The 15,721-nt window shown below is 40.9% G+C and overlaps 1 protein-coding gene across 1 annotated transcript; it reads left to right on the forward strand.

The window, feature by feature from the left end:
• Positions 1-337: 337 nt before the first annotated feature.
• Positions 338-1,366, forward strand: LOC147891996 (large ribosomal subunit protein bL12c-like). The gene has a single exon (XM_087389022.1). The coding sequence runs from the start codon at positions 450-452 to the stop codon at positions 1,005-1,007; it is 558 nt and encodes a 185-aa protein (XP_087245148.1). The 5' UTR covers positions 338-449; the 3' UTR covers positions 1,008-1,366.
• The last annotated feature ends 14,355 nt before the right edge of the window (positions 1,367-15,721 follow it).

A 15,721-nucleotide genomic window follows, 5' to 3' on the forward strand; every position in this document is an offset into this window, starting at 1 on the left:
AAGAGGACGCAGGCCTATAATGTCTAAGGGAGGATGATGATGTAATCTTATATGGCTTTGAAGAGCCTGTGTTAGTTGGACGCGAACCTTCGAACCAACCCCATGACATTGCAGGGTTGGCAGCTTTCCTCTCCATAGAGGCCAAGATGCCTATAGCATCACTGCTACGAGGGATTCCCACCCTCTAGAGAGACCTCTCCAATCTGATGCCCACAGGGTGGGCCATCTTTGGATCCTCTCCATGGTGGTGTGGACCGGTGTGTATGGGCGTGTGAACATGCAAGAGAAGGGAAAAATACACACACAAAGCAAGTCTCTTATCCACCCACACTCAAAGAGACTTATTTGTGTTGTTCATAATCATCATCTTCTTCTTCATCGTCTTCATCTTCTTCATATCTTCATCTTTTTGCAATTGCCGGTGAGGTTTGAGCAAGGAAGCTCTGGCTATGGCTGCCATGGCGTGCTCCTCGTTACTGCTAACCCCTTCCTCTGCTTCTGCCTCTGCCTCCCCCCCTCGCACCCCCTTCCTCGGCCTCTCCCTCCGCCTCCCTTCCCCCCTCAAACTCTCCTCCCCTTCCCCTTCATCCTTCCCCTCTTTCCGTGCCGCTGTCGATACCGCTAAAGTCCAGGACCTCGGCTCCCAGCTCAAAAACCTCACCCTCGAAGAGGCCCGTAACCTCGTCGACTGGCTTCAGACCGAGCTTGGCGTCTCCGCTGCCGCTTTCGCCCCTGCCGCTGCCCCTGCCGCTGCCGGTGCCCCCGCTGAGGCTGCCCCTGCCGTTGAGGAGCAGACTGAGTTCAATGTCATCATCGACGAAGTGCCCACCTCCCAACGGATTGCTGTCATCAAGGCTATCCGAGCCCTCACCACTCTCGGGTTGAAAGAAGCCAAGGACTTGATAGAGGGGCTTCCGAAGACGTTGAAGGAGGCGGTGAGTAAGGAGGATGCCGAAGAGGCCAAGAAGCAGCTCGAAGGAGCTGGCGCAAAATGCTCCATCAAGTGAGGTGATACTCCCGAAAACAGGAAGTGCGGCAGACAGGTATTTGGAGCGATGTTTCTTTTTCTCTGGGGTAAGTTTAAGGAGAAAGAAAAATGCCTAGCTGCAAGAATCATGTTTCACTGGTTGTGCTCCGGATTGGACCGGGATCATCCTCTCCATACCTTCGGATGAGGAGTTTTGAAATTAGTTTCTGTACAGCATAGCGCTTCTGTGCGGGGACCATTTCCTTAGCTTCTGTCTTCCATTTGTTTACATTCCAACAGACTGACAATATTTCGATAAATCCATTCATCGAACGCAGCCTGCCCGGCTGTTGTCTGTTTGAGGTTTTAAATATCTTATTGAGCTTGAATCTTACCCTCTGCCGTTTGTCTAGTGGCGAATGGATCGGATAGTCTTCAAATTTGGGCGATCTGCTGTGGAAATACTCTGTAGGGTGCCTTTAGCTGCGTGGTGGCTCTTTCATATTTGTCCAGGATAACGGGTAAGGTTTTTCTGAACGGTTCTAGTTGCGTGGTGGCTGGTCCGTACTATACAATTGGATGGAGTTTTACAATCTGCAAAGAGCCTTTCATTAATAATGAACCTAGGCAAATATGCTAGGTGAATATGTAACCCTCTGGATCTGAGAAATTTAATTGCTTCGTATGTCGCCAGTAACAGAACTCGTTGGCTAGGTCCGAGAAATCTCGAGAGCTACAGTGTCACATTCAAGCGTGGTAGAAGTTAGTAACCCACAGCTAGGATAATAGTTTTGAGGTGGCTTCTCTGGAAAAGAATTTATGTGCCAAGCTGAATGGCGGGCTAGCCCTTTGGTAGTACATCATGATTTACTGCATGTGTGCGCATTTGTTACCGTCGCATTGATATTCTTGTGGCTTTGCCTCTTGCATCGCAGTCGTGCAAAGTCATCCGAGCCGGAGCCCTTGTATTTATTTAGTATATATATTCTAGCATTTGGTGTAAATTGTGACGGATTTGAAGCTTGACGTGTGATTATCCCTTGTGCATGGAAACTTGGTGATCTTGTCCGCTGTAAATTTGGGTGGGAGGTTATTGGATGTATTCTACGGGATAGGATGTAAATTTGGTAGGGAGGTCGTCTACTGCATGCATCGGGAAGTTCGTTGTCTATGCTAACTCGCTTCAATCAACAGCCAGCTTCCATTCTTGAGTTTTATTCTTGCTCGGGGATGGCAGAGGTTCCGGTTTGGCCTTTGTCTCGAACAATTGATAGAAACTCAACATGCAAATGTGTTTAGCACTATAGTGGAAATATTTCTGGTGTTGTGGTTTGCATCTACTTTTGGGTGGTAAAATGACAAAGTAGAGGTTTTAAGAGTGCCTTAAGCCAGATTTCATCTTTAAAGGCATGATAGGCGGGCGACATGTTCTCTCTTTTGTAAAGAACGATAATCTGCATGTGCTTTTGGTGGTGATGATGAAAGTAGGGGGGTGATTGTATGTATTTGCTGTGCATGGTGATGCTTATGGTTGAAGCTTTATTAGCGAAGACTCTTTTGAAGAGATTTGTGGGTGATTATTATTGCAAGGTTGGGATTAAACTCAACTGTAATCATGTTTACACTTGTTTCAACATGGCAGTTATCACAGTACTCTTAAGTCTCTGTTGTAAATAGTATTTTGATGCCATATTCCAGTGAGGGGTGTTTTGTGGCTTTTTATTCATTGAATATTTTCAAAGCCATAATTGCAAGACTTGCCTATATAGATGGATAGATAGATAGATGCATGCATTTATGCATCTACATGTAAAGTATATAGGGATGCTTGTATATATTTTGATTTGTCTATGTATTTATCTGTCTTATGGTTTTCATCGTGAGATTGAAACTGCACTATGTTGTCTATATAGATGGATAGATAGATAGATGGATCTACATGTGAAGTATATAGGGATGTTTGTATATATCTCGATTTGTCTGTATTTATTTGTCTTACGGTTTTCAATCTTATGAGTGACTATCGTGAGATTGAAACTGCACTATGTTGTTTTTAGTAGAGGATGAGTTTGGGAATGTTCCTGGATTCATCTAGGTATATGTTTTTGCCGTATTAGCGGTTGCAAATTTCACCTTGTGAAGTTTTCGTTCAAGTTGCGGCCTGTTGGTATTGCGATAATTCTTTCTATCTTAAATGGTGGGTTGCCGTATCAGCTAGGTTTAGATGCTCGTTTGGGGGAGACTAAAACGAAATCGTTTAGACTTCACAAGTAGTTGTAGCTTGAATGAAGAGATTTTGGACTACATTTTGATTGGCCTTCTCCTTTAGTGCTAGCCTTCGTCATGGCTGAGTTTGCCCTTCACCTTCGGAGTGCCCACAGAAACTCATTACGAGGACTTTGTATAAATGGATGCTCAAGTATGTGTGGGTGTGTGGATTTGTATGTGTGAGAGCATATTTTTATACTATGGTCTACACCCATTGTTGGGCGTTGATGATGTTAGTGGGGATGTCATAGTAGCTAGTCCCTGCTATGCTTGATGGAGTTTATGGTTTTCAATCTTATGAGTGACTATCGTGAGATTGAAACTGCACTATGTTGTGTTTTTAGTAGAGGATGAGTTTGGGAATGTTTCTGGATTCATCTGTCTACCTACGTATGTCTTGGATTGTGAAAGCCTTTAAGCTAGGGCTTGCTTAAAGCAACAATGGCTCCATAGTTTTAGTTTAATTGTTTATGCAAGCTCTTGAGGATTAAGCTGAGCACACATCGGAAGGTGGTAGTTAGGCTCTCCAATTTTTTAAAGAGACTTTGGAATCCTTCAAAACCCAGATGGCAGGTTATGTTTGGGTATTGATGAGAACATTAGTGTAGCTTTGCTTGCTAACTCGTTTGTATTTTTTGTTCTTCTCATTTACTCATAATTGTGTTTGAAGTCGCTTATAAACTCCCTTCTTTCCTTTGTTCCTTTTTGTTTGTTTACAGAAATCTTACTTTGTAAGATTGGATTTCATTCTTTGGTCTTGTCTGGTGATTTAGGTCTTGGGATTTTGTATTGTCAAGGCCTTGTTTCTAGCTTTGAGGGGGCTCATTTGAATGAGCATGCCCCAACTTCTCATTCTTTCTAACATGCTTTTTAGTTGGTACATGAGTGTCTGACTTTTTTCTTCGACAAAGATAACACCAATGGGTTGAGTGATCAACAATTTCCAAGTGGTGTTTTGGGAGGCATTAGAGTTGTATCACTTGGACTGAGATTTTAGTGAGGTTATCAAATTTCCAACCATGAGAGCCTAACTAAAATGAAAGAATAATATTTGTTTTAGAGAATAATTTTGGTGAGGCATATCAAATGAACTTTTTGATGGTAACATTCTTAATTTCAAAATCTTAGTTGGTTTTGAATTTGTTTATTTTCATTCTAATTAGAAATTCATGTTTTGCTATCTTGAGAGTGCTAACTAGGCCTAGAATTGTGGGGATACACAAGTTTAGTGCTAGCTTTTGTCACGGCGGAGTCTACCCTTCACCTTCAGAGAGTTGATAAACACTCAGTATGAGATGCTCACGAATGTGTGCATGCGTGGATTTGTGTGTGTGGAGCATATGTTTGCACTATGGTCTACACCCACAGTTGGGCGTTGATGATGTCAGTGGGGATGTCATAGTAGCTAGTCCTTACTATGCGTGATGGAGTTCATGGTTTTCAATTCATGATTGACTATCGTGAGATGGAAATTGCACACTGTGTTTTATTTTTAGAGGATGAGTTCTGGCATTTCTTGGATTCATCTAGATGTATGCTTTTGCCGTAATAGTGGACACACAAACTTCACCTTGTGAAGTTTTCGTCCATGTTGCGGGTTGTGGATATTGCATTAAATTCTTTCTATCTTAAATGGTGTGTTGAGATGGTCTAAGCATTTTTTTGCTTGGATACTTGTTGGGAGAGACTGAAATGAAATCATGTAGTCTTCACAAGCAGTTGTAGCTTGAATGAAGAGAATGTGGGCTACTTTTTGTTTGCCCTACACCTTCGGAGTGCTGATGAAACTCAGTACAAAGACCTTTGTATAAATGGATGCTCAAGGATATGGGGGGGGGTGTGGATTTGTATTTGTGAGAGCATATGTTTATACTATGGTCCACCCATTGTTGGGCGTTGATGACATCAATGGGGATGTCATAGTACCTAGTCCCTGCTACCAGCTAGATGGTGTAAGAATTTTTATGCTTGGATACTTGTTGGGAGAGACTTAAATGAAGTCAGGTCGTCTTCATAAGCAGTTGTAGCTTGAATGAAGAGAATGTGTACTACTTTTTGATTAGCTCTCTCTTGTATAAATGGATGCTCAAGTACGTGTGGGTGTGTGGATTTGTATGTGTGAGAGCATATGTTTATACTAAGCTCTACATCCAATATTGGGCATTGATTGACGTCAGTGGGATGTCATATTAGCTAGTCCTTGCTATGTGTGATGGAGTTTATGGTTTCCAATCTCACGAGTAACTGTGATGAGATTGAAACTACACACTGTGTTGTATTTTTAGAGGATGTGTTTGGGCATGCTTCTAGATTCATCTATATATATTTACTTTGAGTGATAAGTTAATGTAGTATCTTGACATTTTGTTAGCTCCCCTAAGAACAAATTATTACCCATGTTTGTTTTCATGGTTAGATCAGTTGCCTCTCTTCTTACATGTTCTCCTAAAAACATGTAAGGCTTGTTGATTAAGATGGAAGTCCATGAAGGTGAGAAATTTCCTAATGATAAGTAAAATATTGTGGGAAAAAAATTGTAGTATCTTGACATTTTGCTAGCTCCCCTAAGAATAGATTATTACCCATGATTGTTTTCATGGTTAATTCAGTTGGCCTCTCTTCTTGCATGTTCTCTTGAAAACATGTAGGTCTTTTTGCATGATGGTAAACCTTTTTGCATGCATTGTGAACAAGTTCATGTCTTGAAGGAGGAAACTATAGACATTCAAATGCCTCTTGCAAGGCCTAAAGAGCAATGGATTGAATTTAGAGGCCATCATTTGCACAATGGGCAGATAGAGCTCTCGCCAATGGCTCCACACTCTTGTTGTACTTCCTTATCTTGTACAATCCTTTCATTCTTGTTTTTTGCATCATCTCCTTGGACTAGAATTGAATTTCCACCACTCACCTCCACCTCTACCATTGCTAGCATTACCACTGCCTTTGCAACTTTCACCACCTCCATCTCCACATGTACTACCACCTCCTCCCCTAGATCTTTGCCTCATTCCGTTGGCACCATTGGTTTTCCACCTTGTTGTCATAGAGATTTTCCTCCAATCTAACAATTTGCTTGTGGAAATTGAGGTGGATTGTCACCCCATGGCACCTTCCATGGCTGAATTAATTAACTTGTAGGTTAATTCGCAAGAACTTTGTCATCTTTGTTCCTCATGACGTTGCTTCCATGTCCCCATGCTACATGGTTCACCCTCTAAGCATGGTTTCTTGTGTGAGGGTTCTCCTTCACCTGTTGCCTTTGTCATTGTTCTCTCTTGGGTTTCATCATTTGTTGAAACCTCATCATTTGTCTTTGTATCTTGCATGCTGATTGTCACTTGCGTTAGTCCCATGTTTACATCATATCTTGATACAAATTTTTCTTTTTTCTTTTTGCTTCATATTTGGATGAATTTGAGTGACAATTATTGTATTAGTGGCATGTCATTGCTTCACATGTGCATTTTACAACGTCAAAACATTCTTACAAAATTCAAACTTAGTCTTATGAGTGTGCCCCTCTCCCCCAAGATGATTGTATATGTACACCTTTGCCTAAGTGATAAAATCACCCTTACACATCTATAAAATTTAAGTGATAAAATCACCCTTACACATCTATAAAATTTAGCATCAATCATTTCCTTCATAAGACTAATAAAATGTTCAAGGCAATTGTGAGCCTTTTTTGTGTGCAAAAAGGCAATATGAGGGTTTCTTCAATTAAACTAGCATATTTAAGCCAACAACTTTCAAGTTCTTAGAACCCATCCATTTTAGAGGTTATAGTCCCCATGCCCATGCAAGCACGCAAGGAAATTATGGGATAAAGACTCCCTCAGGCACAAGTGGAATCAAAACTTTTTCAATATATAAAGCATCTTTTGATCTATTCTTAATGCAGAAAGGGCAAGGATCTATCTTGTAACACATGCAAAGAAATTGAGTTTGCCTACCTGAGGTGCAAAGCTAAACTTTTGTTACCAAGAACAAACGAACAAACAAATGGATAATTCTAGCATAGGTTAGTTGGACCAAAGAATAAAAGGCTAACTAAACTAAAGTGAAAGAACTAAAGATGCCCAAAACCATATATGTCCGTTTATAAAGAAGTTGGCCCTTCACTTTAAGCAAAATTTTAAGCCATTTCTAATAAAATTTCAACACCAATTCTAAAGCAGTTTTGATTTTAATTTGACAAGATGTTTAGGGCCATAACGAAAATTTCTTTAATGGAATTTTGTTTTAGATTCTCACGAAATAAAGAGACAATTCAATTGTCAAGGTAAGCTTGCATTCTTCTAGATGTAGTGATTAATAATGCTTCATTAGCAGGAGAAGAGTTTGCTATAACTCGTAGATCCAAACTCAGTACCTTTGGGAAAAGATGGATCGGCTTCTATATCAAAGCCTTTGACATGTGAGAGAATTGACAATTCTTTTTGACACTGATGCTTGTTAGGCCATTGGAGATTTATTCAATTAGTTCGACTAATTCAAAGCTATTGAAGTTGTCATGCAATGTCAATAGGTATTTATCCTATATAGCCCTCACCTCGAATTGATGATTGAGTCATAGTACATCTACGGCACAACTGGCATCTCTCATGATGTACTCGAGGAGCCGAACTAACGTAGAATTTCCCATGGTTTATGAGAATAAAAGGGAAATGCATGTGAAAGAGAGTCAAGGTTTGAAGAAGTATCGTGCAAAAACAGAGGGAAGTATTTGCATTTTGTTCAAGTTAGATTATAACCAACTTAGGATAGAAATATAGGAAAGGAACTATGGAGGCCATCTTTGTTGGTTTTATGTTTTATTATTTGGTGTATGCACATGTAGATATTGTATGACATATGTCATATAAGTTTATTTGTGGAGCAATGTGTTATGACATTGAGCAACCCTAAAAGGGCTTACTTACCCTATTCAAGAGTCAATATATGTTGTATCATGTTCACTTCTATATCTATATAAAAGCTTGTCATGCCTACCTCCTTCCCATGTTTCTGAGTGTCTATTGCCACATTTAACATGGTACACACTTGAACGTCACCTTGGAGTAAATATGGGAAAGAAAATCCCATCCCACATGTGAATGAAGGTGAGGAAGAATTCTAGTCTGTGAGATTGTTCCAACAATTGTGAAAGTCTATCTTGTGCCACCCCCGTTCACTTCCCTCATTTCTTGTTCCAACAATTGTGAAAGTCTATCTTGTGCCACCTCCGTTCACTTCCCTCATTTCTTGTTAATATTTGTAATTCATCTAAAATCATGAGTATTTCAACTTTTGAAAGATTTGTATAGTTTAGGTTTTTTACATTTTTTGGCGAGAGTGAGAACCTTTGGGGATGTTTGAAAGATGACAATGTGGTATTGTTGACAAAATAAGGGATTATTTGACATGACATTAAAGATGGAATTCCATACAAGATTGCAATAGCAATCTCAAGTTAACATGTATGCTTGATAGCACATACTGACAGGGCCCCCAATTAGCGTTTCTTAATTTCAAGGGGTTAGTGAGGGATTTGAGGTGTACCAATGGGAGTGCTCCTTTTTGTGGAGCAATGCCATGTTGAGGTGGAGGGTGGGCAGACAACCCCTATTGGCTACTCTTAAACTAGGGACCACTAAAACCATCCCCCCCCTGCCCGCCTCCCTCAACCCATGCTTGACCCTCCTCCCATGTGCACCTCCCCAAATGCTTTCAAGAGGCTATGGGCCCTTTTGGGAAAATTTCCCCCCTCTCAGCTTGTTGTAGGTCTGCCCCCTCCTCTTCTCTTGTCTAGCTCTGTTCTCCCTCCATTTTTCAAACATGGGAGCTCATTTGGCAGCTGCTCTGCTCCCTCCTACTGTGGTCCACTATCTTTCTCCCTCTCTAGCACCTCCTACAGTAGCTGCTCATCCCCCTCTACTCTGGTCCAACTCTTTCTCTCTCCATTCCTAGCTATAGCACCTCTTGTAGTAGTTGCTCATCTCCCTCCATTCCTAGCTATAGTACTTCCTACAGCAACATCTCATCCCCCTCTACTCTTTCTCCCTCCATTCCTAGCTACAACAGCTCCTGGAGCTACTATGCAACCCCCTCCACCTTCAGTTGGCACCCTTTATACCTGCCTCCCCTCTCCCTCTCTCTCCCTCTCCCTCTATTGGAGCTACTGTCTCTCTCCAAGCTGCACTTTCAGCTCCATTCTTGCTATTGTGACCCTCTTTATAAGCATGGTGAGGAGACCATACACTCTCCCATAGGAGCGAAAATGCATTGGGTGAATGGGTGCCTTGTAGTAGCTACAAAAAATATGAAAATTTTATGTCCCCTTCCCACAAAATATTAGGTATATACCTTGAAAAATATGCAAGATTTTAAGATTTGAACATATTTTTCATAATATCTGAGCCCCAAGGGGGGGGGCTTTTGGATGAGGGGGGGTAAAACAAAACATACACTAAAATATGAAAACCCATGTCCTTTCAAATTAATGTAACTTTTTCATGTGTTGCCCAAAATTCAAGGTGTAAAGACATATTTGAAGCTCTTTTAGTGTACAGCACAACCATATTGATTTGAATAATTTCTACTCATGGCATATTGTTAAATTCATCTCATACTCAAGATTTTGATAAGTTTTCTTACTAAAGGGAGTTGGCACCCCAAGGAAGTCGTCTACCATTCATGAGGATTTAGGTAGGTAAAGGCATGCTTGAGAGGAGTCCTTTGCTTTGAGACATAGAAATATCTACTGGTATAATGACAAGAACATTACTCCAAGGATGGCATCAGGCTATGGACATCTTCAATCCATTGCACCACGACAACTTGAAAACATGGATTGCAGCATGGTGGACACAAGAATAGTGCAATCGTATAAGGATAAGATTGCAAAGGATGTGGGCATGGCCATGAAGTTTACATTTGGATCTAAATGGGTAATGATGTCTTAGTTTATGCCTCTGCACATTTTTTTCTTCTTGTATTCAAAATATCCAGATGCACATAACAAAAACCATGTCGTCATGCAAGCATCAAAATGAGAATGCCCTTAAGAAACTTTTTGGGGTGAATTGGGAAGTAGGACAAGTGAACAACGCTTATCTGTTTCAATGCCATGCATATAAGGACAATGTGGTTGTCAAGTACCACATCTTCCGCCAAATGTTATATTTACCTTTCCAATATAGGCGTTGGAAGAAAACACGTCACGGCCCCTTGACTCTAACGATGATGATAATACTGGGGTAAGTTTATGTTTTAGGAGATGTCAAGAATGTGATAGTCATGTCAAAATGGATTCTTAGGGATGTGCGAGAACGCCTATTGGTCATGGAGGATGACATGTCTGAGTCCTTCCATTTTACTTTAAATGGTGAAAAGGTAGGAAAGCATGCAGAGAAGTGCATGCATAGTGCCACTTTTATCCCTCCTGTAATATTGAAGATGGTAAATAATGTGGGGTAGCACAATTGTGGATTTTGACATTTTCAATTCATTGTGGTGCAGAGGTGGACCTCCTAGCATGTGGAGTCATTGAAAACATAGGAAATAGGTTCCTATCTTGGGAAATGACCTTTATTTTCCTTCTCCAAGAATGACAAATGGAAGAGGAGGCCTCAACCTCAAGTCCTTCCCCTACCCTTGCTGATCCTCTTGTTTCTGTAGATGAGCCCAACATCTACAATAAAGCACCCATTGATGATGAAGAAGCTGAGGTGCAGTAAGTTGCGTTGGCCCTAGAAGTGCTCTAGAGACCTCCCCAACCCCCTTCCACTTTTGAAATTCTATCTACTTCGGGAATCACCTCTATTGACTCGACAATAGAAATATGGTTTCTTGCTCCCTTTCTTGTTGATGGAGAACAATACCTCTTTCTTTATGACGTTGAGGTTATGTTTGGTCTCTAGGAGGATGAAGCCCTTGGTCTCTTGTGTGGATATGAGGTGGACACTACTATGCAAGAACCTGGGTTCTTGGGAGCAAATGATTCAACAGAACATGCAGACAAATTGACTACTCTAACCTACCTGATGTGCCAGAAGAAGCCTCCACATCTCACTCCAGATAGTAAGAGATCCCTGGATCCATACTCATTGATAAAGAGGAAGGGATTGAGCATGATGACACCATAGTAGTAAGAAACTATGAGCTTTGGATTTCTTCTCCTGGTATAATTTTGCTTTATCAGCCTTCGAACATAATTTTGGATTGTTGTAGGAGGCATTTGAGGTCGACCCATTCTCATCTTGGCAACACCTTGTTCGTGATAGTTTTGGCTGAGATCAATCATTGGCACATTACCTCAGCCAAGCAGAAGGGCACCTTGCGGTGGTTATCCCCCACAAAAAGTTTTTGCCACAAAGGCGATGAGGACCTCCTAAAGTGGAAAGACTTGTCATGGGTGATTGGTCATGTAGACATCAATTGGTATGCTGAAAAGACATTTTGTTGAACCGGAAGGCTACCCTTAATGCATTTGGAACCAAATTTCAAGAGATGGCATTGACGGCAACAACCATGTCCTTGGCCAGCAAGACGATGAGAGCCTTGATGCTCTATCAACTAGGTTTAGAGCTAGGAGTTTATTTGGGAATTCAAAGTCCACTATTCTGAATGTTTTAATGTAGCCAAAAAGAAAGACAGGTTGTGAAACCTTATTGTAACATAACTCTTATTTTAGATGAATACAAGTATAATTTTTATATAGTGTCCCACTTTTTCTTCTTTTATAAAATTTCTTTTATGTTGTAATTGTATTATATAACATTAATTGTTGGTATTATTAATATCATTCATTATTCTATTCAAAAGCATGCTATCAATAGATAACTTAATGGTCATTTCTAAGCAATCTAGCAAAAATCTCACTGTGATGTAGAAGACAAAAGTTCTTGGCATCATATGAGAAGCCCAAAAACATGGAAATTTGCCATAGTACATATGGGGCCTATTTGCCGAGCACTTTTGCCTTCTATGCCACGTCAAAAGAACTTCACTTGACCACTCCACACTGACTTTGCATAAAGTGATGGAAAGCATTGCAGAACATGTATAATAACATGGGAACAACAATAGACCATCAAAATATATTTCATTAATTGGCCTCAAAGGGTAGAGATTTACAATATGATTCAGAGACACCAAGTGACACCTAAACAAAAACATCTATGGCCTGACGGAGGGATCGGAGCAGATGCGCTGGGTGAGTGAAGGTCCTTGTCCATCACTATTACTCTTTTGACGTGTATCGCGCATAAGTTTGCATCTTCAAAAATACCCACTACTAGTGCCTGAAGTGAAACGCACATCAACCTTGTATTTCTGTGCTATTTCATGTACAACACGTTGGAAGGGCACTCAGGGAATGAGATTGTTGATAGTAGTCTAAAACTTGTGGATCTCTTGAAGTGCCTTCACTCTTGACTTGTTGCATCTCTTAATCTTTGGGGGACCCTGCACCGACCTCTAAACATGGTCCATGGCTGCTTGTCCGCTTTGAAATTCTTTCACCTCTCCGTCCTTGCAACGTTGGAAGGACACTTGCAAAATGAGATTGTCAACATTAGTCTAGAACTTGCGGATCTCTTGAAGTGCCCTCACTCTTGACTTCTTGCATCTCTTAATCTTTAGGGGACCTTGCACTAGCCTCTAACATGGCTCCATGGCCACTTGTTCGCTTTGAACTTCTTCTGTCTCTCTGTCCTTACAACCTCCTCTCTAGCCTCCTCTTCCTGTGTCTGGTGCGTCTATGTAGCTATATTCTCACATCTAAAGATCTTCTTTGTCCTTGTCTTCCTTCCCTTTGGATGAGGCTCTGAGTCAAACTCACGCTCTTGCTAAGCTCGTAGCAGAGACTCCTCATATCTAACAATGTCGAGGCACAGAGGGTTGATGACGCTCTTCCGTGAGGTTTTCTTGGTTGTAGGATTGGGTCCAAGGTTCATAATATCTCTGAGCCCACCACATACTTCCTCCTATTGTGGGTCCTATTGTTTCTCCATCTCCTCACTTCTCTTTTCTTGCTCCCCTTCGGATTGTTGGTCTAGATGCTCCATGTCAGGACCCCACAAAGGAGGGAGGGGCTTAGGAGGGGTTTGTAGTCAATAAAGATCGTTGGGATGATTTTGAACCTCTTGGGAGACCTCTCTACTTCCATGGTTAGGTGTATGGAAGGTCTGAGAGGACTCCTAATCATGCTGTGGTTCCTTATGAGAGTTGGAGGATGGGGACTCGCGTTGTTGGGACTCCTATCAATGAGAATAGCCTTGGGATCCCTAGTGATCATTGCCCTATCAGTCATGGGGCTCGGAGTGTGTTCGGAGTCCATGAGTTGTGAGGAGGAGAATGGATAGTGTCTAAATGGTGTTAGTGGGTTTAGCAATATGTTTAAATCATGCCATAGAAAAGTGGGATTTTAGGAATTTGAAATGCTTTATATAGTTTGTCGATTCCCCCCCCCCCCCCCCCCCAATCGCCTGTTTGCTAATGCTAGCTCTTCGCCCCCCCCCTCTCTGCTCTGCCATGTCGCACATGCACATGCACATGCACATGCACATGCAACTCTGCAATTTCAAACAAATTTGCAAATTTGGAATATGTGATTGACTCAAAATAGTGTTAACTTTATTCATCGAATATTTTATATTTGGGGTTCCCTTAAGGCCTAGTGCCTCCATATATATCTGACTCTACATGGCAACCAAAGAGCAACCCCTTGACTCCTTGTGGAAAACATCCAAGAAGCACATCTCCTTGTCTTCTTGACATGTTGAACCGCTTTTGCGAGACTTGAGACCTCTACCCTATCACCCTTGAAAGTCGTGCCCTATAGACATTTATAAAACCAATCAAACATTTCATGTAGTGCATTGCTTTGTGCTATACCACCCCCATGCCATGTATTCTTCAAGTTGGTTGCCTTTTCTCTATAGTGTGATTTTTGCATGCCTTGAGTATTAGGAATGGATAGAGGCCCCCATTGCTCCACAAATTACGATGCATGCGTATAAAGAATATGCTATAGAGAAAAGCATCGTATGAGCAACATAAACTAACTCAATGTTAATGCACAAAATTGCAACCTAAGGAGGATGACCATGTAATGTGTAATATGTGACTCCCCCCATGCTTCTACCATCAATGATATGAATTCTCCCAATGCTCTTATGAATCTATCATAATAAAGCTAATCCATTTGACCCTGTCTAAGAAACTTCATATATGCATCAAGCTTTGTCCACACTTTTTCTCTCAAAATAGCAATTCACAAATGTGAAGCTTGATTCATAGTGCACTTGCACAAAGCTTTCTAGTACTCCCAACCTAGGGTACTGTGAGCCAATGTATGTTTTTCTTTATCAGCATTATGGTTGGACAAGAACCTCGCCTTTCCTCCACCCATGGACACTTTAGCAAGAAGATTTTGTCTTTCCTGACTGTTTTCTTGTCATACTTAGGCTTCACATTGACTTTGTGAAGGCCCATTAGTGAGAGTAGTTCTTCAGCTTTTGCAATGCGTTGTGTAGAGATATACTCTCCAATAAAATCGACAAAATGGAGTCCCACATAGGATCCTTTTTGTGATGATCAGGGGCTGCACTTTGATTGCAAGAAAGGATATGGTTTTCCCACTGTAGTCTTCCCTTTTACATCTTCTGAGAGTGGGTGCAATACAAGCATGTTTGTTTTTCATCTGCACCTATATCACAACCGTACAAGCACTTGAGGGTCTTGAATTCACTAGCTAGATTCCATTCAACTTGAAACGTTCCATGCCCATCCTCTATCAATGTTTTCCCTGCCTGTTGTCTTCAAATAATCGGTGGGTTGCCGGTTCTCTCCAAAACCCACCATGGATGATTTTTTCAAGTTAGTTTCATTAAAAAGCTAAACTTTTATACTGGCATCAAAAGCTTGTATGTCCTAATAAAAATAAATGTTTGAAACAATCACCAAGATTTGAAACTTTTATGCAAAAAGAGTTAAAGTTTCGCCGGATTTACATTTTTTCCCTTAAAAATTCAAAAGAAAATCTATAGAAAAGTACTACATTCTACCAATATTGTGAAACTTAAAAAATGAGCTTGAAAACTATTACAAGATTTTATATTAATATATAAGCATAGCTTCGATAAAAACATCCTTGAAACCCACTTCAATGTCTCGTGACACTCCTTTGGGGTCTCAAATGTTGCAAGCCACCATATGTCCTTCTCAAATTGGACTGAGAAAAACCGTGTTTAGCTTCCTCATCCCCTAGAGCAAAACACAAGGCGTCATTTATAACACAAATGCTCACCCTCTCTAGCTTGTGCTCTTTCAGCAACTGAGCTTTGTCCATTTCGACAACAAATACTAGCTTGACCTTTGTACAATGAAAGAGAAACCTAGTAAGGATATAGAAAATGAGAAGAAGTAAAGTTGAATGCAAAGAGGAAATTTCTCTTATCTTCCTGTCTCATCCCATAGAATTAGACCATGGCTCTC

This window comes from Dipteris shenzhenensis, chromosome 17 (assembly GCF_047967505.1).
Source record: "Dipteris shenzhenensis isolate YYH24624 ecotype China chromosome 17, Dip_SZ_1.0, whole genome shotgun sequence".
NCBI classification, from domain to species: Eukaryota; Viridiplantae; Streptophyta; class Polypodiopsida; order Gleicheniales; family Dipteridaceae; genus Dipteris; species Dipteris shenzhenensis.